Source organism: Aulonocara sp. 'chitande type north' Nkhata Bay, linkage group LG22 (genome assembly GCF_057382095.1).
Source record: "Aulonocara sp. 'chitande type north' Nkhata Bay isolate Kocher_YH1m ecotype deep benthic linkage group LG22, A_spYH_male_GT1.1, whole genome shotgun sequence".
In the NCBI taxonomy this organism is placed as follows: domain Eukaryota; kingdom Metazoa; phylum Chordata; class Actinopteri; order Cichliformes; family Cichlidae; genus Aulonocara; species Aulonocara sp. 'chitande type north' Nkhata Bay.
Window position 1 is genome coordinate 233,737 of NC_141364.1, and position 27,094 is coordinate 260,830.

At 40.8% G+C, this 27,094-nt stretch overlaps 3 protein-coding genes across 3 annotated transcripts; all 3 read right to left on the bottom strand.

Annotated features, from left to right (window-relative positions):
• Nucleotides 1–4,613: 4,613 nt before the first annotated feature.
• LOC147303073 (uncharacterized) lies at nt 4,614–6,197 on the bottom strand. Its single transcript, XM_086281192.1, has one exon. The coding sequence runs from the start codon at nt 6,195–6,197 to the stop codon at nt 4,614–4,616; it is 1,584 nt and encodes a 527-aa protein (XP_086137318.1).
• A 10,482-nt stretch (nt 6,198–16,679) lies between these two features.
• On the bottom strand, nt 16,680–18,390 carry LOC147303074 (major histocompatibility complex class I-related protein 1-like). Its single transcript, XM_086280620.1, has 5 exons — nt 18,339–18,390; nt 17,783–18,049; nt 17,360–17,638; nt 16,931–17,254; nt 16,680–16,705 (listed from the first exon to the last, which is right to left on the bottom strand). Exons 1-5 carry the CDS (start codon nt 18,388–18,390, stop codon nt 16,680–16,682), a joined length of 948 nt encoding a protein of 315 aa, XP_086136746.1.
• Nucleotides 18,391–20,187: 1,797 nt separating this feature from the next.
• LOC147303075 (major histocompatibility complex class I-related protein 1-like) lies at nt 20,188–26,216 on the bottom strand. The gene is made up of 7 exons (XM_086280619.1): nt 26,165–26,216; nt 25,618–25,884; nt 22,962–23,237; nt 20,996–21,325; nt 20,609–20,698; nt 20,359–20,376; nt 20,188–20,240 (listed from the first exon to the last, which is right to left on the bottom strand). The coding sequence occupies exons 1-7, from the start codon at nt 26,214–26,216 to the stop codon at nt 20,188–20,190; spliced, it is 1,086 nt and encodes a 361-aa protein (XP_086136745.1).
• Between the last annotated feature and the right edge of the window lie 878 nt (nt 26,217–27,094).

The window sequence follows — 27,094 nt, forward strand, 5'->3', positions numbered from 1 at the left end:
CATCCAAGCCTCACATTTTAGACAATCCACAGTATCAATGAACTAAATTACTCAAATATGTTTTTCTCACCTTTCCAGTTGGTCCTGATAATGCTTTCATTCAGATTTGTGATGATGTCCTCACCACCAGAGAGCTGAAACACGCAGTCGTACCTTCCCCAGTCTTCAGGTGTGACTGATAATCAGTGTTGGGACTAACGCGTTATTAAGTAACGCGTTACAGTAACTACGTTATTATTGTGGTAACGAGCACGGTAACTAGTTATTATGCCAAAATCAGGAACGCGTTAGTCGTTACTGGGATTTAGATAGGGTCGTTACTCGTTACTTCGTGTGGTGGCATCGCGGAGCTTCCACAGATTCAGTAACATTAGCAAGTGGTGGAGGCCAGCAGGTGGATGAAGGAAAAGGGGACGCAGAAGGAAAAGAGACCCGAGGCGGCCGCCGGTCCAAGTGTGAACTGAACTTCAGGTAAGAAGTTATGACCTGCAGTCTCTCTGGGTCAGATATAAACCAAGTTTAGGTGGAGTTTATTTTCGTTATGCTGACTTTTTCCGTACTGCGTGCTAGCTAGCATGACAGAGTTTCTATACAGCTGGGTGGGTGCTATGAAGTTAATGATGTTGAACTTTATTTTGTTCATAAGTTATTAGAGTTGCCAACCGTCCCGTCTGGTATTCAGAGAAAATATTATGCGTTTCTTATTGAGGTGAAAAGGAACAGTTTGTCCCGTAATTCAGCTACAATGAAAAAGACACAAAGCTGGAGTTATTCTGTGTCTTTGCTGCACAGCTGCCTCTTCTTTCATTCTCCCCCCTCCCTCTCCCGTTTCTACTTCAATCATGAAAACTGATCAATGATCAGCTGATCGGCTTTTCTCTCTTGTTTGTTTATCGCTCACTTTGCGCCGAAAGAGGAAACCAGCGGATGTCGCGCTAAACAACAGCAGCACGTTTAAGCTTGATCAGCTGTTGTTAGAATTAATTTAATATTAATTTCTAGTATCAGCTGATGTTTGCTGGAGCCACAGCTGCAAAAAAGCTGCTGGTCATGATATTGGTTTGGTTATCTGGTGAGAGGGAAACATGAAGATGAAACCAGGAGATGTCCTTACTGGATCATCAGAGCTGAACAGGTGATGGAGAAACAGGTTTATCTTTTAGGTGACATGAATGAGTTGAAGGGAAGTTATGAACTGTTTCTGAGAGACAAATAAAACCAGGATCCTTTTTTAGGTAGCTGACAGCTGGTAACTGTGCAGGTGCGGATCTAGCAAAGTGTTGCCAGGGGGGCATGTAGGGCATTAACAGGGAGAGGGGGGCACAAAGAAATACTTTTCTTTCTTATTCTCATTTAAAATGTCTAGCTTTCAAAAAATAATTATCTGAATCTTACAACAAACGATTGATAGATTGATGCATATATACCATCAGAACAGTGTACATCACTGTCACAACAGTGTTTATTTTCATTCAAAGGCTTTATGATTTTTCCTATAATGGTGTATCTCTAGTCAAAATGTCTGGGCCAATTTTCTGTCCCAGTCCAGCTCTGTATGCAGCTCATCTGCAGTCTGGTGTTACCTACATCTTCCTATTCAGAAGGCAGAATTTCCGAGTTCTGAGTACAATCGAAAGCACCACGACTACAGTTTTTGTGTTGGATGTAAAAGGCGCACATGACGCTGTGACGTAGGCTAGAATCATGGCAGCAGTCAATGACGGTCCAGGCGTGGGATTTCTCTCGTGGAAATATGCACATTATCTTTTCCTTTCTATTGGTAGGTGGCACAGTGCACTTGTGGCAAGTAAGCAAGCTAGAAGACTGGCAAAGTTATGGAAGAAACACATTAACAAGAGAATTCTGAGTAAAACCAAAGTTACTTTCCCTAGTAACTTACTTTGAAAGTAACAAGTAACTTGAAGTAACTGAGTTACTTTTGAGAGAAGTAACTAGTAATGTAACTAAGTTACTATTTTAAAGTAACTTACCCAACACTGCTGATAATACACTCAGGTCAGCATTCATCTGGAAGGTCTCATCATTGTTGGGGAGGATTTCTCCAAGATAAACATCTTCATGAATCTCCTCCCCATCTTTCCTCCAGAACATCTTGGCTCTGCCAGGATAGAAACCTCTAGCGTGGCAGCTGATTGGAGAGGAGGGAGTCTTCTGGAGGAGAGACACTGATGGAAGAACTGGAGAGAGGAAGATAGAAGTTGTGTAGAGTGAGTGAACGTGGATGAAAGTAGTAGAGAAAGTTGAGAAAGAAAAACAGGGGGACTGCTGTATTGCAGCATTGAGCAACTGAGAGAGTGCATGTGAATAATCTTGCAGGTCTTCCCCATCTAGTTGGCGGCATGCATAGAAAACATGCAAGAGCTGTGGTGTGGTGCGCTTCCCTCTAAATGCCTCCCTCAAATATGAAAAGAGATCACTAAAGATACAATCACCTTTTCTCTTGGAATGTACACAAAAGATCTGGTTGGAACATTACCCATGTTAGCAATAGACATAACAGCATCATGTTTCCTACTCAGTTCGTTAACCTTTGTTTGTAGCTGCACCAACGGGTTACCTGCACTGTCAAACAACGAGGCAGCTTGACTGTCTTCAGTGGGGATAGCTCCGGCCCCTGAAGGACCTTCCTCCTCGTCCTCTTGCGACATACTGCAATGTCTCTGAGTCTTTACTGCAGCAGATTCCCACAGTCACTTGTAGATGAGATCAGTCCAAAATCTGTGTCAGGCGCCCTCCTCGTCCAATGGCTGAAGCAGGCTCCTGTTGTACCAACTGCCACTGCACAGAACCACCTCGGGACATCCACACTGCGGTTGCCGCCCTCTGGGAAGGACTGGGATCTTCTCAGCCATTACTGTTGTCTATAAAGCCCCACTCACTGTGTCTCTCTATACTGAAACTCAAAACTAAACTGAGAATCCCACTTCTGACACCAAACTATGTGGCCCAGTCATGGGGAATGAGACAGGACACAGGAAATACTCTTTTGTGGGGTTTTTTTTTCTCCAACTGTACTCGGAGGAGCACAGTTTTAATCCTGTAGTTTTGAGTGAAACGGCAAAATTTAACTATTCCACTGGCTCAGCCTAAAACTGTCTTTCAGGGTCTGAGACAACAGTAACTATCATATGTACACGTTGAATTCAAACAGTATAGACAACAGTAGTGACCTGTCAAGAAACAAATACAAAAAAAAGAGAAAACAAAACAAATAAACACATTGTTTACATCCCACAACTTCGCAGGTCAACTGGCAATAAAGTACACTGTAAACTCTCTTTTAAACATACATTTCTATGGGAGAACATCATGAACTTTCTTCGGTTTCTCCACACAGTTACTGTGCTAGGACAAGCACACACACAGGAATCACACAGCAAGTGATCTCCCCTCTGAATCAAACAGAAACATACAGAGTTATGCAATGTGAATAACAGTATAAACTTAACAACTTTGAAATCTGTTAGGACACTGTCACTACTCACGCCAACGCGCTCTTCAGTCCCTTTCACAGCACGTGACCATTAAACATACACCCGTCGCGCATTAAGAACTCTACAGAAATGGTCACAAACATGGGGTCATCGCTAAAGAAACGTAGCTAATTACAGTCTACTACAACACTGGTGACAATATTTTGCAGTATGCTACACTTTTTAGCACATTTACCTCTTGTGTAGCTAGCTACAGAATCTTTTGCAGTCTCTAACTCTCCAGTGCTCCCGCTCACAGCGTTCAGTGTGTGACGCAAACTTGAGTGCATGCGTGCTCTGGCTTACGTCGGCTCTTAATGGGACAGTATACCCCCAAAATGCGAGGTCTAGTCATCACCATGACAACTCTACAAAATACCTCTGGTAGACAGGCAGCCAGTCAAAAACACAATCCCCTCTTTTTAAACCCTTTCCATGTGTAGTATTAGTTCACTTGGCTACATAGAGAAATCAAATGATATGATGTGGAGCGATGGTCTATTAATTAAAATTAGGGAAATGGGTATAAATGGTCAAATGTTCAGATGGATTAAGAATTTTTTGGAAGGAAGACAAATAACAGTATGGATTGGGAGGGGTTATTCAGCAAGTTTGCCAGTAGAAAATGGGACACCACAAGGGAGCATAGTTAGCCCATTATTGCTTTCATTGCTGATAAATGATGTGTTTAAGAAAATCGAGGGTGGGATGGGGTTTTCACTTTTTGCAGGTGATGGGGCAATGTGGGCAAGAGGAAGAAGGGTAGAATTTTGGGTAAAGAAGGTACAGGGGGCAATTGCAGAAGTAGAACAGTGGTCATATAAATGGGGGTTTAAATTCTCAGTTGATAATGTTTTTACAAGGAAAAGAGTTGGAGATGAACTCAAGGTCAGATTATATGGACAAAAACTGGAAATCATAAAACAATTTAAATTTCTGGGTTATGGGTTGATGAAAGGTGTCGTGGTCCTGGGACTTCTGACTGGTGTTTTGAGTTTTGTGTGTTTTTTGGTATTCTGTTAAGTCCATTTGTTGTTCTAAAGATTTATGGTAGGGTTCTTAGGTTCTGTTTAGTCTTGTTTATTGACTTTTCCACCCATGTCCAGCGGAGACAGGAGGCTAAACGGACCCCTCGGACCCTCCTGCGGAGACAGGAGGCTGAACGGGCTCCTCGGGCCCTCCAGCTGACGAGGCATGAGGCCGGACGGGCTCCTCGGGCCCTCCAGCTGACGAGGCATGAGGCCGGACGGGCTCCTCGGGCCCTCCAGCTGACGAGGCATGACCAGTAGGTGCAGAGGCTACCGGCCGAACAGAAGGCTGAGCGGGTGACGGAACAAGTGACTGAGCTGAACAATGGGGAGCTGGCTGAGCTGCACAGTGGGCTAAGGGCTGAGTTAACGGAAGCACAGGAAAGTGTACTATGGACTGGGCTGCCAACAGCGCTAATAACTGAGCCAAAGACTGAAAGGCATGCAGTAGTGATGGTGGTGTTGGTTGCGGACTGAACTCTCCTGAGCCTTCAGTAGAAACAGGAATGGGTGCAGGCACCTGCTGGACACTAGCCACTCCCACCCGAGGAGTAGGTACAGGTGCGGAGACGGGCTGTATCCTGGCTGACCTCACCCTGGGGACCGGCATGGGTGCAGGGGTGGACTGGTTCACAGCCCCCCTCACCCCGGAAGCCGGGACAGGCACCGGCAACGGCTGGGCAACTGCCCTTCCCACCTGAGGAGCTGGTACGGGTGCAGAAATGGACAGAGCCTCAGCCGGCCTGGAAACCAGAGCAGGGACCAACTGGGCCTCAGCCTCCCCCACCCAAGGAACTGGTACGGGTGCAGAGGTACGCTGGGCCTGAGCTGCCCCGGGAGGAGGAACACGAGCAGGAAAAGGAGCAGGCTCAGAAAAAACAGACTTAGAATCGGCAGGCTCAGGGTCAACAGGTATTGGGTCGACAAAAACAGACCTAGCAAAAATGAATCCGCCATCCTTCCCACCATGTTTTACAGTCTTTGTATTAACAGGCTTCGAAGTCCTTGGGTTAACAGTTTTAGAGTGAGTTGACTCGGGGATGACTGAACCAGACCTGACAAAACCTGAACAGACGGGATCTGAACTGAGTGTGTTAGACCTGGTAGAAGTGTTCACAGTTTTTCCTTTAACCGCATGTGCAGACTTAGGCGAGCGGGTATTGTCTTTGATCTCACCCTGTTCAGAGGGAGCAAAGCAAAATAACTTTTCCCAGTCCATGTTATCATCCATAAGGGAAGTTCCCCACGGATCAGAGGTGAGGCTGTTACTTTTAATGTCAGACGGGACGTGAGAATAGGAGTCATTGTCACTCACCACCGTGAGTTGCTCAGCAATGTCCAGTTTATGGCGGCAGGCGCGCCGCTTCCTGTGAACAGAGGAAGCTGGCGGAGCGAGCGACTGAGCCTCTGGTGCACAGAACGGTGACACCGAGGCTGGAGCGTGAGCGCCTGAAGCCACACGGAGGACTCCCACCTGAAGCGGGCGAGGCTTGGATGCAGGCAGAGCAACAGGCGGGGACTTTCGGCAGCTCTTGGGACCTCCGAGAGCTAGCCGAGTCCCGTGGAAAATGCACTCGTAGTCGGGGGCACGCCACGGCTTCCAGCGGAGCTCTTCCTCCAGTTGGGCGAAGGCTGCCTCCCGACGCTCATAGAGCTCGCGGTCTGCTGAGTCCATAGTAGGGTCAGGTCGTACTGTCACGGTCTGTCTAGGGCAGACTGTATGTGTTGCAAAAGAGGACTCAAACGCAGACCAAAAACGTGGCGTGGATTAACAAAAACAAGCCGTTTATTGAGGCTAGCAACGAGGGTACAAACAATAGGGCATTGGTGAACACTAAACACTAACCTAAACTGGGTGAACTAAAACTAAGCATGAAAAACCTTAAGCATAGTAAACTGACAGAGATACCTGGAGATGAGACATGGATGAGCAGACGACCTGACAAAGAATGACTGAAAGCACACGGACTAAATAGACACAGGAGGATAATGAGGAAAGTGGCAACACATGGAGAAACAGCTGACACATGAACATAACGACGTCACAGTGGAAGAGTAAAACTGAACACGATGAACCCAGAAACACCAGACCTCTTCACAATAAAACAGGAAACATAATGAGACGCAGACATGACAACCAGAACTTGACAACGTAAGACACAGACATGAAACACATGAAGAGCCGGGGAGACTTAACAAGGGTTGGAAACGCGAGGGGGAATTAATAAGAACTAGAACCACCTAGGCATGGTAACAAATGAACCTAGAAAACCTGATGGGCTTCAACATAAACTAAAACTCAAAACGCTGGGTCAATAGACCCAGGATCATGACACCCTCTGTGTGTCTGTGTTTATATTGTGTGAGGTCCCGTACCTTGTTTCCCCTTGTGTTTTATTCCGTCTTGTACACACAATCACACTCCCCAAGCGTACTCTACAAACCGGGTCTAGGTACCCTTGCCCCTGGAGGGGGGAACTGCACCCAGACCCAAGTGGTGTTACCCTTTTCCCTGCGGTGGGGAGAAGCAGACCGCCCCGACTCAGCAGCAGCAGGGAGGCCCCACATTCCAGACCCCAGTCGGATGGCCAACTCCTCCTCCTAGCCCCCCGCTCCAGCAGGCCACAGAGAATGGGGGTGAGAGAAGACTCCAAACCTCCCTCCACCCGCTCATTGTAGTGTTGATGCATGTGTGTTCTAAGGTGCATTTAAAACCCAGGAGGGCTTGGAGCTACCTGCCAGAGAGCAGCAGGTAAGCGCATAGTCCCTCCTGTTAGCCCTCAATGTCTACGTGTATTTAAAATTGAGAGGTGGGCAACGATGCCAGGGGTGAGGTGTACACCCTGATGGTAATTTGGATTCCGTGTAGCGTGCCCACCCCCAAGATCCTATATGTATGTGTAATGAGAGTGTGAATAATGTGAATGTCTAAGTTGTGGGATAAAATTGAGGCAGAGGCAGCCAGAAGGGGACAGAGGGGGGGGGGGGTAGCTTCCTCTGCACCCTGGTGGCACACCCCTACTCCAAGGCCCTGCATGTGTGGGTGGTTGTGGTGGAGCGGGAAGAGGGAGGCAGCTGGAGATGGGGAGGGAAGGAAGGGAGGGGCAGGTGACCCCCATACTCCGCGACCCGCCAGGGAAAGGGGGCCCAGGCCCATCCAGACCGGGGCCCAGTGCAGCCGCGCTGCCCGGCCCCACAGAGCCCGGGACAGTCCGCCCAACCCCACCACAGAGAAAACTGCACCCACCCCATCATCCACTCATCTTCCAGACTACATAAGACAATAGACACCCAGGCTGAGATCTTCCTCCACCTCTTCTGTATCTCCCCCTCCTGCAGAGAGAGTTCCTGAAGAGAGGAAAGCTCCTGCAAGATGTGACAACCTCCCCCACCAGTTGAAGAGCCCCCCAGGTGGCTCGATGCACCGGCGGCACCCTGCGCCAGGGCTGGGCCCCCATGCACCCACCCGCCCACAACCCCAGCAACACACCAACCAGGACCCAAGCCCCCGAGGCCCGGCCAGGGCCCCAGCCCAGAGCCGGAGCGCCACCAGAACCTCACGCCCATCCCGGACCCACCCAGGGGCAGCCAGGCTACCAGGTCAGTAACCCACGTCCGTCAGCAAAGACCCTCCCCTAGCCCCGCTGCACGCAGCCACGAGGAAACCGTCACCTAAGAGCCAACAGAGCCCCTAATTGGCCATGACCGCTACCCCGGGTTGAGCCCCCCAAGGAAGATGTCTCCGGGGAACCCCCCGACGCCCTAAGCCTGTCCCTACCCCCACACCAATCACAACAGTGAAGGCGGGACCAAACTATGACCCCCCACCCCCACTAGGTGATGGAGCTGATCAAAGGAGCCCAGAGCAATTGATCTGATGTGGTGGCAGAAGCTGTATCAAGACTAATGTAATCTAATAGATAATTTCTATATTGGTTAGAATTAAGATTATTTTTATTTTTCCAGTTCATGAGGACTGTTTTCTTGGCTATGCATAGGGCAGTGAAAACCATATGGGCGATATTCTTTTCTGAAGTGACATTATCTAAGCTGCCCAACAAACACACTAAGGGGGAAGTTGGAATGTTACATTTCAGACACTTTGATAAGTCTTCACATATCTCGCGCCAAAACTTCTGAACTGGTGGACAGAACCAAAGAGCGTGGATATAATTGTCCGGTGAATTGGTTTGGCAGTGTGAGCAGTTGTTGGTAGACGTAAAGCCCATCTTGAACATCTGATGACCTGTATAGTGCACTCTATGTAATATTTTGTATTGAATTAATTGAAGACTGGGATTTCTGATTAGATGAAAGGTTTTTAAGCAAATCTGAGACCAGAAGTTTTGGTCTAAGTTAACTGATAAATCCGCTTCCCATTTTGCAATAGGAAGTGATATTGATTCATCTGTTTTAGAAAGCATTCTGTATATTTTGGATAGTAATTTGGGGGTTTTAAGAGTAAGAAATTGAACCACACTTGGTGGTGTTTGTAGTTCAACTTGACCCGGTTTGAATTTCTTTTTTACTATGGATTTAATTTGTTGATATTCTAAAAATCTTTTCTTGTTGATCCCATATTGTGTAACTAGTCCATCAAATGAAATAAATTCTGTTCCTTCTAGTATATGTTCTAAATATTTGATTCCTTTACCATTCCAATCTGAAAAGTTTATCATATTATTGTTTTGTAATATGTCAGGGTTGTTCCAGATAGGTGTACGTTTGCATGGGATTAATGAAGACTCCGTCAATTTTAGAAACTGTTGTTGATGCATTTAAAGCATTCATGTCGTTGGATGTTTGAGCTGATAAATGGTAGGTCTGAGCTCTCTAGATTATTGCAAAGTGCTTGTTCTACATCTAGCCAAGGTTCATCTAAGAGGGTATGTTTTAGCCATCCTGAGATAAACTGAAGCCTGTTGGCTAAGAAGTAGTGCTGAAAGTTATAGTTCTGGGGTGGGGGTTTATTTTTCCAAAGGAATTTGGACATACATGAATCTAGAGATCTGAACCAATCTTGTGGCGGTTTAGTTGGGATCATTGAGAATAAATAATTTATTTTTGGTAAGACCATCATTTTTATAGCGGCAACCCTTCCCATGAGTGATATTGGTAGACATTTCCACCTAGCCAGATCACCTTCTTCCTTCTTTAAAAGTGGGATATGGTTTAATTTAGTTAGATCTGCAAGCTTGGGAGAAACATTAATACCTAAATATTTTATATTTCCCGATTGCAGTGGTGTAGAAGAGGAATTATGGAGGGAGCAATTAATCGGTAGGACTGTAGATTTTGACCAGTTAATTGAGTAATCTGATATTCTTGCAAAAGAGTTTATCAATTCAATCACCCCAGAGATATTGGTTTGTGAATTTTTGAGAAAGAGTAACACATCATCCGCATAAAGGCAAATTTTATGTTCCACGTTCTTGCATTTTATGCCTTTAATTACTGAATTCTGTCTAATTGCTGCTGCTAGTGGTTCAATAAAAATTGCAAACAGTGAAGGGGAGAGTGGGCATCCCTGCCTGGTGCCCCTCAAGAGACAGAAGCTGGAGGATGTTTGGTCATTTGTTCTGACACAAGCTGTTGGGGAATTATATAATATTTTTAACCAGTTGATGAAAGAGGATCCAAAACCAAATTTGTGTAAAGTTGCAAATAGAAATTTCCAGTTAACTCTGTCAAATGCTTTTTCTGCGTCTAAAGAGAATATTGTAGTTTCTAGGTTTTTACTGTATGAGTAGTCTATCAAATTAAGTAATCTGCGTGTATTTGTTGATGAGTGCCTACCTTTTATGAAACCAGTTTGGTCAGGATGAATTAAGAGGGGGGTTATTTTCTCCAGTCTCTTTGAGAGAGCTTTGCAGATTATTTTAAGGTCTACATTTATAAGGGATATTGGACAATAGCTTGAGGGATATAGAGGGTCTTTGCCTGGTTTTAGCAGGAGATTAATGTTTGCAGAATTCATATTTGATGGAAGTCTGCTATGCTGCCCTCACGACACGTGACCCTGTGAGGTTAGACAGCTAGCGAACAAATAGAAGAGGTCTTCCACACAAGGCTTGACTTTCTTGTTTTTATGTAAAAAGACGAACGTTTTCCGAGGTGCGAACGTGTAGAGCACTCTTAGCGTGAACATGAACTAGTCCCTATTTAATAACTGCCGGAGCACTTTTTCACGACATCATAAGCGAAAGGGTACATCAAAGATAGGTTAGTGAACAGGACGCTCCCTCGCTCCATTTCCGCACATAGGATACAAAGATCTCTTGTGGAAATGATGTCTCACTCTGAGCTTATTTATCACTCTGCTTATGTGGCTCAATCAGCACACACACCAACCGCTGACTTTTGACTCAAGGGCATAACACTCCCCGCTTGATATACACACATTATATCACAATAAACATCAATACAACATATTCAAACATCATCTAGCATTGAAGAATATTCATTCAGTCTCTGCAAGCAAAACAACAATCTCTGAAACTGGTCTGAGAAACATTTTAACAGTCCCATCTTTTACAGTCCGCACTTCCACTTTTCGGACCTTCTTGTCGCTGCTGGGGAATGTTTTTACTATTAGTCCCATGGGCCATTCGTTCCTGTTGGCTTGGGGGTCCTTTAGCAGGACCACATCTCCTTGTTTGACATTAGGTCTAGTCTCTGTCCATTTTGCACGACTTTGTAAGGTGGACAAATATTCTCCTTTCCACCTTTTCCAAAAAGTGTCAGCGAGGAGTTGAACATGTTTCCATTGTTTCCCAAACAGCTGCCCTGATGAGAAGTTCCCAAGTGGGGCGGACACAGCACTCATCTTCTGCGTTAGTAGCACTGCTGGAGTGAGTACTGCAGGACTGTCAGGGTCGGTGGATATGGGAACAAGAGGCCTTGCATTAATAATTGCCATCACCTCGGCCATGAAGGTGCACAACACTTCATGAGTAAGACGTGTTTGTTCAGTTCGTAACAACATTGCATCCAGAATGCGCCTGGCAACGCCTATAAGGCGCTCCCACGAGCCTCCCATATGAGACGCATGAGGGGGATTGAAAGTCCAAACACACCCTCTCTCTTGCAGGTACTTTCCTACTGCTTTGTTTCCTGAGTTTAGGTCTAATTCCTTACAAGCGCCCACAAAATTCGTGCCTCTGTCCGAGCGCATAACATCTGCCCTTTTCGTTGATTTCCAACAACGTTCTGTAAAAAACTCGTGCTAGAATCGACCAGAATTCTTTGTAGAATTCTGCAGGAAAGCCGTCTGGACCTGGAGCCTTATTATTGGGCATACTTATCAGGGCTTCCTGGAGTTCGCCTGGTGTCAGTGGTGAATCCAGTGCCATTGCTTGAGTGTCTAATAATTTTGGAAGAGTTATGTTGTCCAAAAACTGATCAATTTCTTTTTTAGATGGGTTTATTTGTGGTGAATACAACGTTTTATAGAAATCCCTGAAAATGTTGTTTATTTGTATCGGTTCATATATTGTGTTCCCAGATGAATCTTGAACAGCACATATAGTTGTTTTTTCTTTATTTATTTTTAGCTGGTTTGCTAGAAATTGACCGGATCTATTACCATGTTCATAATTTTGTAAGCGTAGTCTTTGTACTAAGAATTTTGCTTTTTTATCAATTATGTCATTTAATTCTAGTTTTGTTTTGCGTATTTTGTTTAATGTTTCCTGATCTTGGTGGGACGCGTAGGCATCTTCTAGTTATTTTTTATTTTTTTTTCTAATTCCTGAATATTTTTGTTTTGTTTTTTCTTTTTATGTGATGAGAAAGAAATTATTTTACCTCTCATTACAGCTTTCCCTGCTTCCCATAGAACAGAAGCTGATGTTTCGGGAGTGTCATTATAGTCTAAATATGAAGTCCACTCTTTTTTAAAATATTTAATAAAGTCTTCATCTTTAAGTAGTGATATATTAAATCTCCAGTTTTTACTTGGCGTAGTATTATTCTTGTGCATTAGTGTTAAAGATACAGGACCATGATCGCTGACAGCTATAGGGTGAATCTCAGTGTCTGAAATGTCGTTCAGCAGTGAGCTGCTGACCAAAAAATAATCCAGACGAGAGTAGGAGTGATGGACATGTGAGAAAAAAAGTATATTCCTTACTGGTGGGGTGAAGGGAGCGCCATGCATCGCAAAGACCAAAGTCGCTCATATACTGTTTAATTACATTTGTGGACTGCCAATTACGCTGAGTTCCTGCTGTATTGAGCCTATCCATTTCTTCATTTAGTCCAAGGTTGAGGTCGCCTCCAAGAACAAGTGTGCCATCTAAGTGTTCAGAGAGTGCACTGAAAAAACCGTGAAAGAATGAGGGATCATCAACATTTGGACCATATACACTTGCAATACATAGCTTTTTATCAAGTATAGAGTAGGCTTGGCTTAATTGTGTGTATCCTATACGACTGTGTGCGCTGTCTGACTGCTGTAAATGTGCTGCCGTTGAGCTGATGTTGTTTGTGGATGAGTGTCGAAGCAGGTGATCGAGGCAGTGAAAGAAATAAAGAAAGAAACCAAGGACAGGGGTGAGCAGCATAAAAACAAGAGGGGGAAAAGAGAGAAAAAAAACGAGAAGAAAAAAAACAAAATGTAAACATTCCAATTAAATCACTGACGGAGAGTGACGGTGTTAATTCTGCTATGAAATCACACTTTAAGATGCGATTTGATACTGGTAAGTTAAACAGATGTTAATGCAAGTTAGTGTGAGTGGATAGGGAAAGGGTGTAGCTGATTCTTATCTGTCCATCCATCCATTCGCTTCCGCTTATCCTTTTTCAGGGTCGCGGGGGGCGCTGGAGCCTATCCCAGCCGTCATAGGGCGAGAGGCGGGGTACACCCTGGACAGGTCGCCAGTCTGTCGCAGGGCCAACACACAGGGACAGACAACCATTCACACCTAGTGACAATTTGGATTTTCCGATTAACCTATCCCCACAAGCTGCATGTCTTTGGACGGTGGGAGGAAGCCGGAGTACCCGGAGGGAACCCACGCAAACACGGGGAGAACATGCAAACTCCACACAGAAAGACCCTGGCCTGATCGTGGAATTGAACTCAGGACCTTCTTGCTGTGCGGCAACAGTGCTAACCACTGTGCCACCGTGCTGCTCTGATTCTTATCTGGTGTGAGGTTAATACAGCCACGGAGTGATGTTGGGGTCGCGGTGGAGCTGTCCGTCCACGTGCAGCCGGTCCACAGCGATGACAGCGCGGGAGCCCTTCTGGATGAAGCCGAGTCGGATTGGGAAGAGGACCCTGCGTCGTTCCAAGATCTCTTTGGGGAACTGGTCGTTCACGCTGAAGTCCGTTCCTTTTAATTCCCTGCCGCGGCTTTTCACATGTTGCTTTTGTTTGAAGTGGCCGAATTTGGCCACGATAGGACGTGGGCCGTAGCCCGAATGGGGCCGAGGCGATGCACCCTATCGAAAACGATGTTCTTCACCTTCACACATGTCAAGTTCTCCTAAGTACCACTATGAAAGCATGAAACTCATAAATCTTACAACACAAAATTATTATTATTAAATTAGTAAAATTAGTATCTGCAATAAAGATTTTTCCATACATTGAATACATTCTACCACAGGCAAAGTTGCCTCCATTTTTATAGTTTTTATTAATATTTTGTAATAATTTATTCTGTTTTGGGAGTGTTTTTTATGTATCTGTATTATATTATACATACACATTAAAAGTGAATCTCTGTCCAAAAAATGCACTCAGTTTACTTTTTACTCACTATGAGCTTTATTCATTATTCTCCCCCAGTAATTAAGGTTAGGATATGTATTTTTTCTATTCCAATCCATTCTTCTTTTGCAGCATTTAAATAACCTTTATCAAATTTGATGGTTTTGTTACAGACTTTTCAAAAAAGTGTTTTGCTTTTCTTTCACAAATGTGGGGATTAAATTGTGTTAAAATGCACAAAACAGTGATGTCATGTTTTGTGATGAGGACCCAGGCACAGAGAGACTTGATGAATTAAGAATCTTATGATTTAATGAAAAAAAGAAGTCTAAATATCTAAAGTCAAGGGGAGTCACGTGAGCAGACTGTGTCTTGCAACCCATGAGGAAGTTTAAAAAAGGAATAAAACACTCAAGCAGGTCAAGCAAGTTTTTATGTTTGGTTGAGATCACTATTACTGACAAGCAGCCCAAATGAAAAAACTGAAATACATAAAAAAAAAAATCAACAAAAAAAAAGAAAGATGTTTAGTTTGTGTGTATGTTTTTTTTTCTTAATTGTATTTATCTCCTTTTAAGTGATTTATATCTTTGTTATAAACAAAGTTGAAAAGTTGCTTTGGATTCAGCCTAAAATACATAAAGCACAATTATAATTAAAAAGCCCTACTTCTTTTTTAAATTTTACTGTGTAAGCTCAATGATGAAACAGGCTGATGCTTTGGCACATCCAACTGTATTGCACTCTTCATTTTAAAGACAATAAAACAAGCGAGTCTTAATATTGTTTAAGCAGCATGTGTGAATTCAGAATCAGGCGAAGTTCAGAATCCACTTAAAAATCACGTTTTTAACATATAAGGCTCCACATGGACAGACCAAGCTTAAATATCAAAGCTTTGGCGACCTTATCATTGAAGCTTTGCCTTTCAGGTCCTCTAACTAGAGTGCATAACTATCATTCACTCTAATTTTCAAACCAAAGGTGTGTCGGAGCCTCCCTCTGCCTATCAGGTCTATGTTTGTTTTAAACAATGGCTGACTGCTTATAGGTTAGTGTTCCCTCAGTCTTTTTTCCTTTCTTTTGGGCTATAGTTTACAACTGTTTACAGACTGTTTACATTACACGTGTATATGTTGGAATGAATGCCTGATTATGTGTCTGTTTATGTCTCTAGGTCTATGTTTGCACATGTATAGTTTTAATGTGTTCAAACTGTGAAACACTTTGTAACTCTGTGCTTTGAAAAATGCTATACAAATAAAGTTATTATTATTATCATTAATTATAATAATAATAATGATGATGGTGATAATAGTGATCATAATAATACATTTTTCCACTAGCACAAGTAGGACAGTGAAAATAAGAAATACCCCTTAATTCAGTGTTTCACCTTGATAGTTGTGAGTCATGCACAGACCATTAAGTCCAGTAACACAAAGACATCCAGAGTGGAGTCTAGACTAGACAAGACACTTACTGTGAATTTATAGAATAGGTTTGCTTTACATATCAATACATATAAAATACTTACTGATTCCTGAAAGTACTTAATGTTAAACAGTGCTGAAACAACAAGAGCTTCTGTAATTACTGAGTTTTTAAGGTGTATTTACAAATCTTTTGCGAGAAAGATATTTAGTAGAGCTGGAAAATCAATGCCAAGGTGCACTGAAGCTTTTCTTGCAGCACATAATAAACCAACACCTTACTGAGATACTGTGGGCATTTAATGTAGATTTTAAAGGGTTAAAATCCATCCTACCTTTTAAAGGAAACTATTTTTAATATGGTCTGCCTATTGTAATACATAATCAAATACATAACTGGATACATACTTAGAATACATTATCGTTTTTATGGACAGATTTTTCTCTTTTACCTGCAGTTTACAGTTGGCTCTCTGTCAGTATCCAGCTGTTGTTAACACACTCAGTAGCTGCTTTTATTATATTAACATTAATTACCAAATCAACAATTAAACATTGATGTGTGACTTAAAAATCTAAATCAAAATAAAAAAAATCTAATCATTTTCCTAACTGTTTACACAGTCCCCGTGTCCCCCTAGTGTTAAACAACACTTGCATTCAATTCAGTTCATTTTTATTTGTGTGGCACCAACATTTTCCCCAAGGTGCTTTATATTGCATGGTAAAGACCCTACAATAATACAGAAAAACCCCAACAATCAGATGACCCCCTATGTTGTCTTTGGCAACAGTGGGAAGGAAAAACTGCCTTTAAACAGGAAAACACCTCCAATAGAACTTTCTGCTGTGACCAGGTTAGGGTGAGGGGAGGTAAACAAAGACAAAGAGATGTTGTGTAGGAGGGCAAGAAATGAATAATAAAAATTAATAATGCAGACACATAAATATATTACATCTGATGAACCCCGGAGAGTGCTGTGATTGTCTGTGTTCTCTGGATTCAGAGTTCCGACCTGGTGTCAGGAGCTGTAAGATCCAGAACATACTGTTAGTCCACTGATCTTGAACTGGATTCTGCCTATAAAAATAACTGGTCCAGTAAATGAAAACACATTATATTAGAAGTAAATAGTTTTCCTTTTTTTAAGGGTTTTTACACTTTGCTCTGAATTCATTTTAAGCAGCTGGTGATTGGACATCCACCTTGAAGGCAGTCACCTGTATGTTTTAACTGACTAACAGATTTCTCACCTTCATCATTTCTTAATTCAGTTTTCCTCCAGTTGGTTCTGATCATTGATTTATTCAGTCTGGTGATGGTGTCACTATCAGAGAGCTGAAACACACAGTCGTATCTACACCAGTCTTCAGGTGTGACTGATGAAATGTTCAGGTCAACTCTCATCTGGAAAGTCCCATCATGATTGGATAGGATCTCTTTGTGGTCCACATACTCATGAAGCTCCTCTCCATCTTTCCTCCAGAACATCATGGCTCTGTCAGGATAGAAACCTGTAGCGTGGCAGCTGACTGGAGAGGAGGGAGTCTTCTGGAGGAGAGACACTGAGGGAGGAACTGGACAAAGATGTATTTTAAATAATGAAATTATTTAATTATAATTAAAATATATATTTTCAGATATATTTTCCTGTGGAAAATGAAAAAAGAATGTTAGTTTACCTTTTCTATGCAGAAAATGTATTGCATAGTTCAAAGGTATCTTCATCCCATCAGGGCACATATTTTTTAAAAAGTACTTCAGTAAAATATTTTTGGCCATGTTTCCATTCCACTTTTTTTTTGTGATTTCAGCCTCCACATTTGAAGTGATCCATGTCCCAGTCTCAAGATCAAATGCAATGAAGTCTTCTCCATTATATCCAAATAGATTAAAACCATTAATCTTTTCAGTCTCATCGTCCCATTCACAGCCTAAAATCTGCTGGATAAGGTGGGCACCTGAAGGAGAAACAAGGTTGAACTAAACCAGAATGAGATTCAGGTTCCCTCCTATTATAAGTGCTATTATATATTTCAAAGTTTTTCTCAACGTCTTCAATAAATGTACCAGATATTGTCAAGTAAATAATAAAAATAACATACCCTCAATTTCATTTGAGTGCTGTTTGAAAATTCTAGTTTCATCAATCAAGATTTGCTGATAATTCACACAGTTCTTAGTGTATGTTTCCCATTGCCGAGGATCATCTTTTATGAACTCTCTTACCCAGTCTTGTTGGGGTTCTAATGTTTTCATGTTTATGTTGTAGGAACCCATCATAACATCATCAATAGTTACCACTGCTAAATAATCAGGGGTATTCGGGAATTCAGAAGATATCATGACATAAAACTTCCAGGAGTGTTTTGCTGTAAGAGAAACAGAATTTGTTATTTTTTTTCACTAGTTGTCATGTCAGCAAGTGAGAATGAGTTTGGCTCTGTTTCTACTTGCAGAGTGGTATTTAACTAGTCTGTATTTAGTTGTTGTTTACTCAGTTGATTAGGTAGACCTAGCTGCTGACACAACTTTATCACACACTTTTGCTCCATGTTTTTCTCTTTAGGCTAATTTTAATTTCAAATTTAGTTGATAACAATAGTCTCATTGAGAAAATTAGAAATTAAAATATATCTTGATTGTTGATCATGATCTTACCTGAAGATGCAGCATGACATAGGAAAAGGAGTATCGTTAGCTCCTTCATCATGTTTAGACAGCTGGATTCACACTGAACAACTGAGAGAAGTGTGAGATGGTTTTACAGGTTTGGTCAGTCTAATAATGTTTCCTGGTTTACTGGAGTTTTTTGAATGGCTCAACGTCAACTGACACCCTGCAGAATAACATGGACTTTGCTCCAACGAATACTCTTTCAGTTTAACTGGTTCAGTAATGAAATGAAATAGACTTCTTTGTTATGTTCAAAACTTTTTTTTTACATTTTTACTTTGATTCATTTGTTGCTACTTGTCTTGTGCAAAGTTTAAAATAAAGTAAATCATGCAAAACATAAACTGAAACTTTAAAGATGTGCACCATAGCCATGACTGAGCCAACAAATATGTTGGTTTTCACAAGTAACTTCTATATAGAGCTTCATATAGGTACACAAATATTGTGGGTTTATTTTGGCTATCGTATATTGTTCTGTGTGTTTTGAGATATTCGCCTCTGCTTTTCTGCTGCTAAACTCCACAGCATACCCGGTTATGTTAAAGGCTGAGCATTTTCGAAAAAGCAAAATTTAAAAAAGTTAAAAAAAGTAAAACTTTTTTATTTTTTTAATGTTAACATTTTCAGCTACAAAGGAGTTTACCAGACAGTTACTATAGTTTATTATAGTTTATTAACCTCCTTTTAAACGTCTTTTAATCTCTAGCTGTCATCTGTAGCCGTTTCCATTGTTTAAAAAAAATTACTAAACCTGTTTCATCAGTTCCTGCTTCTATGCTCCACATGAATAACAAGAAAATGTTTCCAATTTCCTTGTTATTAACCCAGGTGTTGGCTTATTTGCATTTTCAAATTAGCATCTGACTTCCTTGTAAGTTTCTTAAAGATCTGCAGAGTAAACAGGAAGCACTCCGAGAGCCCAAAACTCTGCCAAGGTGGATGCAAAACACCAAACACCAAAAAACATAATCTCCTTGGCACAGTTCAAAAGTTCCATGTGTAATGGAAATGTGATTTTAACACACGAGATAATAAAACAATTCATCCAGACAGCTTGCAAAGTAAGAAAACTGAAACTCCTAGAATTTTTTTTTTATTTTTTTACAGAAAATTGTATCAAGGTGCACAGACCGTATAAACAGTTTTCACAGTAAGGTGCATAATTACAATGAATTACAATTAAACTATGTAACAATAGGTATAAGGTATAATTTGCAAGCTCCTTTGACTACGATGACCTGGATGACTGAGAACCTTCACAGACAATAGGTATAATGTAATTTTTCACATAGAAACCAACTTTAAATATAATATCTTTATTGATTATGTATTTTTTAGTAAATAAACATTTATTTCCAAGAGGAAAAAATGAAAGTAATGAAGTAAACAAAAAAAATTGTACTTATTTCTACAACGTTATCTTAATAGTCCCATAACTGAATTAAGAAGGTCTTTCATGCAGCCTTAGTGAGTTTGTGACAGCTTCAAAAATTCTTTATTCAATAAAAGCAAAAACAAACGAACTTGATTGTAAATAATAGACAGTAAATAAACACTGATGTGTCCAAACTGTGCAATCAATAGTGACTCAAGCACACACACAAATGTACATATCTGTTTATTTATTTGCACTGTATTTTCTGTTTTTATTAGAATTTTATTTTCAACTTTTGTATTTCTGTGAATAGTTAGATTGCTTTCTTTGCTTTCCATGCTTTTCTTTGCACTGAATGGGACAGCATGTAATTGCATTGTGCTTTTGACATAATGACAATGAAGGAGTCTGATTCTAAACTCTTGATGTCACTGTATGTCCGGGAGCTGTGTTTGCTTATGTGGTCTCTGGATTCAGTCTCTCAGAGAGGTCAGAGATGTTGACAGGTGCTGTAAGATCTAAAACACATTTTAAGTCCACTGATCATTGATTGGATTTTATTTATAAAAAAGAAATAGCAATTGCAATATAAATAAAATGTTTCTTTTCCCTACATGTTATACTTACACAAGTTGGTGCTTTTGCCTAAAACAAAATGGAAAAACAGATAATTTCAGTTCTTACATTTTTAAATATAAAAGTCTTCCTTTCTATACTAAACCATGATCTATGTAGCAAACCAAATCTTGATTCTTAAAGAGAGAATACAGAGAGAATAACTGTGTGTGGTGCTGCTGCTGTGTTTTTTTTTATTTTTTTATTATCTTCAGTTTTGCACAGTGGTAAAGAACACCAGCTCAACTCTTTAACTGCTTACCTTTCTTTCTTTTGTAACCAGCAAATCCAATAACAACAGTGACGATGGCAACAAGAACAACCATGGCAGTGATGATAGGAACGGATCTGTCTAAAATACAAATAAACCAACAATCATCTGCAGTTTATAAGAAAACATTCTCCTTTAAACCAAAAGCTGGTGTGAGGTAATAAATATAAAGTGGGATAGACCAGGGATTGGTTGTCACAATTCTTACTTTCGCATGAATTGCTGATCATTGAAAAATCTTTCAATATCCATTCCTTATCACATCTAGGAATAAAGTGTTGGCTCAAAATGGGTATCAAGGAACAAGCAATGTGACAATCAACCCTGTTATTACAACTGAAATGAAGCACAACCATCTGACAGTACTGTTTTTCTCACCTTCATTATTTCCAGTTTCACCTTTGTCCCAGTTGGTTCTGGTGATTGATTGATTCAGTCTCGTGACAACATTGTCCTCAAAACCAGAGAGCTGAAACACACAGTCATACCTTCTCCAGTCTTCAGGTCCGATTGATGAAATATCCAGGTCAACACTCATCTGGAAGGTCCCATCATGGTTAGGCAGTATCTCTTTGTGGTCCACATCCTCATGTATCTCCTCTCCATCTTTCCTCCAGAACATCACGGCTCTGTCAGGATAGAAACCTGTAGCATGGCAGCTGACTGGAGAGGAGGGAGTCTTCTGTAGGAGAGACACTGAAGGAGGAACTGGAGAGACATTCTATGTTACAGCAACAGTTTTAGTGTCACATCCCATTGTTTGAGCTACTTGTAACTCTTAGGCCTTGGATACTGGGCACCAGTTAGACTTTCATGTAATGACAGAAATGTTGTGGAGGAAAATGATAGTAACATGATATGTAAATATATGTAAAACCTTAGAAATGATAATGATTATGTGGCAATGTTAAACATGTCTATTTGATGTTATAATGACAGTAATCAGACATCAAAGTATTTTCTGTAATTATCTCAACATGCACAAATGAAGCAACATTTTGACAATACTTTACATATTTTATTCATTAAAACATGTAAAGTATTATAAGTATATATATATATATATATATATATATATATATATATATATATATATATATATATATATATATATATATATATGTACAAGATCTCATCCCGTGGGGTCACAATGATCATGACAACGGTGAGCAAAGATCCCAGAACCACACGGGGGGACCTGGTGAATGACCTGCAGAGAGCTGGGACCAAAGTAACAAAGGTCACCATCAGTAACACACTACAATGGCAGGGAATCAAATCCCGCAGTGCCAGACGTGTTCCGCTGCTGAAGCCAGTGCATGTCCAGGCCCGTCTGAAGTTTGCCAGAGAGCACATGGATGATACAGCAGAGGATTGGGAGAATGTCATGTGGTCAGATGAAACCAAAGTAGAACTTTTTGGTATAAACGCAACTCGTCGTGTTTGGAGGAAGAAGAATACTGAGTTGCATCCCAAGAACACCATACCTACTGTGAAGCATGGGGGTGGAAACATCATGCTATGGGGCTGTTTTTCTGCCAAGGGGACAGGACGACTGATCCGTGTTAAGGACAGAATGAATGGGGCCATGTATCGTGAGATTCTGAGCCAAAACCTCCTTCCATCAGTGAGAACTTTGAAGATGAAACGAGGCTGGGTCTTCCAACATGACAATGATCCAAAACACACCGCCCGGGCAACAAAGGAGTGGCTCCGTAAGAAGCATTTGAAAGTCCTGGAGTGGCCTAGCCAGTCTCCAGACCTCAACCCCATAGAAAATCTGTGGCGGGAGTTGAAAGTCCGTGTTGCTCGGCGACAGCCCCAAAACATCACTGCTCTCGAGAAGATCTGCATGGAGGAATGGGCCAAAATACCAGCTACTGTGTGTGCAAACCTGGTAAAGACCTATAGTAAACGTTTGACCTCTGTTATTGCCAACAAAGGTTATGTTACAAAGTATTGAGTTGTATTTTTGTTATTGACCAAATACTTATTTTCCACCCTGATTTACGAATAAATTCTTTACAAATCCTACCATGTGGATTCATGGATTTTTTTTTTTTCACATTCTGTCTCTCACAGTTGAAGTGTACCTCTGGTGCAAATTACTGACCTCTGTCATCATTTTAGGTGGGGGAACTTGCACAATCGGTGGCTGACTAAATACTTTTTTGCCCCACTGTATATATATATATATATATATATATATATATATATATATATATATATATATATATATATATATATATATATATATATACATATGTGTGTGTGTGTGTGTGTGTGTGTGTGTGTGTGTGTGTGTGTGTGTGTGTGTTTGTGTGTGTGTGTAATGTGACTGTACCTTTTCTATGCACAAAACTTTCAGCATAATTCATATACATGCTGGACCATGCCGGGAAAGTAGTTGCGAATACGTTCTTCCAAAACCCCTTATTGGTGTGTGCGTTCCATATTTGTTTTGTGATTTCAGCCTGTGGGTTTGAAGAGATCCATGTCTCTGTTTCGATGTCCAGTGCAATGAAGTCTTCTCCATTATAACCAAACTGTTTAATCCCAGTGACCTTTTCAGTCTCATCTTCCAACTCATAACCAGTCAACTCCTGGATTATGTGAACACCTGAGAAAGAGAGACTGAACTATTATTCAGGGTCCAACACAATTTAAAGTAACTGATATTACACTTATAGTACATATTTTCATAACAGTAACTTATCATAGCCTAATGATCATCTCCCAATACCAATTTCCAGACTATGTAGCAATCATCGCACTGTCACAAATGTGACAAGACTGCAAATAGTCAAGTAAATTGGACTCCACAGCCATGCTAGCAGTTGCACCCTGTTGTTACGCTAATATCAAGATGCTCATGTTAACATGTTTATGATTAGCTGACAATGCTCACAACATCACCTGAAAAATTGTTTTATTTGGTTTTATACGCTATTGTTATCAGCTATATTTAACACTACAATACAGTATGGAAATTTAAGCAGTTTTGTACATTTTAAAAAATTTGAACAGAAGAATGTTTCTTTTCTTTTTTCAGGTCATAGGTATGCTTCCTCACTGCTCTTTGCATGTGGCACAGTACGACTAAAAGTGCGAGTGATATAAAACATTTTGCAACTTTGCCCTTTAGGATTGCAATGCAAGTTGACGTGTGAACACATGGTACTGTTGTTTTAGTGGTTTTATTCTCTTTGCACTAGTCATCCTTAGAATTGTTCTATCTAAAAAAAAATCAAACAAAAAAAGGAATACAAGTGAACGTACCACAGAAACATGTAATTATTAACAGGGCCGTGCAGAGAGGTTTAAAGGGGCGGGTGCTCAAAGTTAAAAAGGGGCACATTGAACCAGGCTGAATAACAACAACACACATTCATCAAGAATCTAATATGGGAAGGGCAGGGCTGTGTTGATCTGAGACTGTAGACATTAAAAAGTCCATAGGAGAGATGGTAGCTGATTAAACAAGTATCATGAGATAATAACAAAATGCAAAGATTGGTGACAGCGCTTGGAACCATAAGGCAACAAAAAACTGTGAGAAATAAATTAGGCTCTGCCTGTTAATCACTCTTTGCTTCTCTTCTTCCTTCCATCCCATCATTTCATATATCACTCTCCACTTGCTGTCTATCTGAGAACAAGGCACAACTTGCTATTGCAATAAACTATAATCTAATTATCCACACCTAACAACTCCAGCACTTAATCTATAATAAAATGATGACAGAAAAATGTTATAGCCCTGCCTTTAGTAGCCTCACACAGCTCCTGCTGTTTCCTCCTCATGTCCTTACCAGCCATGTCTGGACAATGTTATATCATGAGTAATATTTGTTTTAAAAATCCATCTAAATAAAACACACACATGCACACACAGTGACATTTCAGACCTTCTTCAGAATACTGTATATACTATGGGCATCACGGTGCTGATCCAGAATCCTTACATTATTATTTATTACTAGAGCTACAATAATAAAGCAAAGAGGAGGGGGAAGTAATAAATATGAAATAATGTATTTATGATGATTCCATTTGTTTCACTATCCACTCTGTGCAGGGGCAAAGCTTATTACATCTTTAAACTGTAGAGATACAATCATTTTACTGCTGTAAAATCCAACTTTTGTCTTATTTAAAATATAAATCTAATATAATCTGCTTCTTAATGTATGTTCTTTAAAATACAGCTTGTGTTTTTTAATATATTATAATTATTATTACGTGGACATGCATATTAGATCGTTTTTTAGTGAAATATAATCCCTCCAGAAAGGCAGGAAAAGCCCGGAAACTTACTTTAAAACTAAATATGTTTCTAAATACTTTAAAACTAAATATGTTCCCTAAAACGGTGACAGAGCTACAGATCCATGACAGCCTTACACAGGTAGCCAGCAGCTGTGACCAGCACTACTTGTGCAGTTAATAAAAGGACAGGTAATGTTTGTCGCGCTGTTGCACACACAGCACGCTCGTTTGTTTCAGTTCGTCAGTTGCCACAAGACAGCTTACCAACGTGTACGTAATAAGCCAATACTCCTGTGTGCTACACACTACAGTGTACGCTGTACACCTACTTACTGGGTTTGTCGCATCAGTCTGTGTCTCTGAGTTAACTTGTGTTTCTCTTACAGCTCCGAACCGCTAAAAATGCGCGTGCTCTTTGTGAGCTCGTTCCCGGCTCGTAACCAGCTCGTTCTGCCGTCAAGGGCGATCATTGGTTAAATGTGATCATGTGACTGATGCAAGCCAGATCCTTTTATTTAGCAAAACTGTGATTAATAGTTAAATATTATTGTTGAGGGGCACAGACAGGACTCCGCACGCACACACACATTAAAAAAAATAATATATATTTTTTTAAAAAGTTGCCTCAACAAAAGGGCACTTTGGGCACCCATCAGGAAAGGGGCGGGTGCTCAAGTCCCTCTAGCCCCCCCCCCCCCCCCCCCCCCGCACGTGCCTGATTATTAACATACCTTTAGTTTGGTTTGTGTGCTGCTTGAAACTGGCAGTTGCAACTTCTAACATCTGCTGATAAAGTATGATCATCTGACCATGCTCTTTGCATAGCTGGAGATCCTCTTTCTTCACTTCTTTTGCCCAGTCCTGTCTGGGTTCAGGTTCATTCATGTTGCTGTTATAGTAAGCAATCATAACATCCTCAACATTTACCGCTGCCAAATATTCGGGAACATTTCGGACTCCAGATGATATCATAAAATACATCTTAAAGGAGCGTATTGCTGTGGGACAAATAGAATTTAAGACATTTAAACATCATTCAGAGTTGTGACAAGTTGAAATGTTCTTACATTATACTCAGTATATTGTGAATTGAACATATTAAACGGTCTTGTAATGAATTCAGTATTATAACAAGCACTAAGCATACCTTTTGGTTAATGTCACAGTTGCCACATTATTACTGTTTACACATCATCTAATTTATGATTAGCTTTAAAAGCCTCCAGCGTTACGCAAATTCCAAACTAATATACTTATTAAAATGGATCACGATCTTACCTGCAGATGCAGCATGGCAGAGGAGGAGGAGAAACATAAGTTTCTTCATCATGTTTAGAGAGTTGGCACAGAACTGAACAAGTGGGAGAAGAGTTAGAGAGTTTTACATGTCTGTTCAGCCCAAAGATGTTTCCTGGTTGAGATTACATTCGGAGTATCTGATGCATGTTCAACTTGGACTGATTCCCTACAGCTCCTTGTTTTAACAAACACTACTTCAGTTTGACTGCTGTATAGAGTTATTTTGGGTTGTGTATTCAATAGGGACCTTTTCACAATTCAAGTGTATGCTCAGGGTATTTTTCTATGAAGATGTTTATCTTTGCTTGTCTGCAGTTAAAAGCCAAAGCAGATCATTCATCTATCCAAGAATTCTCTCCCGCATACCCAATCCAAATCACATCATTTACACAGAATGTGAAACACTAGACTTACTCAACTTGACACCTGCAGAAGTTTTACTAATAATAAAAAGTAGAATACTTTTAATTAAGAAACCCCATGATAAACCGTGAAATACAAATTGGTATTGTGGAGCAGGGAAATTATTTTACTGCTATTGTTAAATAATCATCATCATTACCATTGCATTAATAATAGAATCTGCAGCATTGATATTGTATTCAGAGGTTTAAACAGTGTGTGTCTTTTAGAAAGAATAAGTTGCAGGCTGACAGGAAGTTGCAGAGAGTTTGCAGAAGGGAAAGCAGAAGTGAAAGCAGAGTCTAAGTTATTCTGAGCAGGTTAGATGAGGCTATTTGAATTACTAGGTTATTCAAATTGTCTGTTATACTTTTATATTCTTTTACTAAGCCCTTAGTAGAGGTTCTTTATTAAAACATTTATTCAACATAGTACATAGTAGTTTCAGTTAGGTTATTACACATAAGGATGAGCCTCTGGTCTGGTAAAAGGTCAGAAGTGCAACGG

Coding starts and splice junctions, on each gene's coding strand:
- LOC147303073 (XM_086281192.1), bottom strand. CDS start 6,197: ATGGACTCAGCAGACCGCGAGCTCTATGAGCGTCGGGAGGCAGCCTTC.
- LOC147303074 (XM_086280620.1), bottom strand. CDS start 18,390: ATGATGAAGGAGCTAACGATACTCCTTTTCCTATGTCATGCTGCATCT. Junction 17,255..17,359: donor ACATTTTCTGCATAGAAAAG/GTAAACTAACAT, acceptor ATCTTTGTCCAG/TTCCTCCCTCAGTGTCTCTC. Junction 16,706..16,930: donor TGAATTAAGAAATGATGAAG/GTGAGAAATCTG, acceptor TGGATCTTACAG/CTCCTGACACCAGGTCGGAA.
- LOC147303075 (XM_086280619.1), bottom strand. CDS start 26,216: ATGATGAAGAAACTTATGTTTCTCCTCCTCCTCTGCCATGCTGCATCT. Junction 25,885..26,164: donor CTGCCATGCTGCATCTGCAG/GTAAGATCGTGA, acceptor TTTGTCCCACAG/CAATACGCTCCTTTAAGATG. Junction 20,699..20,995: donor TGAAACTGGAAATAATGAAG/GTGAGAAAAACA, acceptor TTTGTATTTTAG/ACAGATCCGTTCCTATCATC.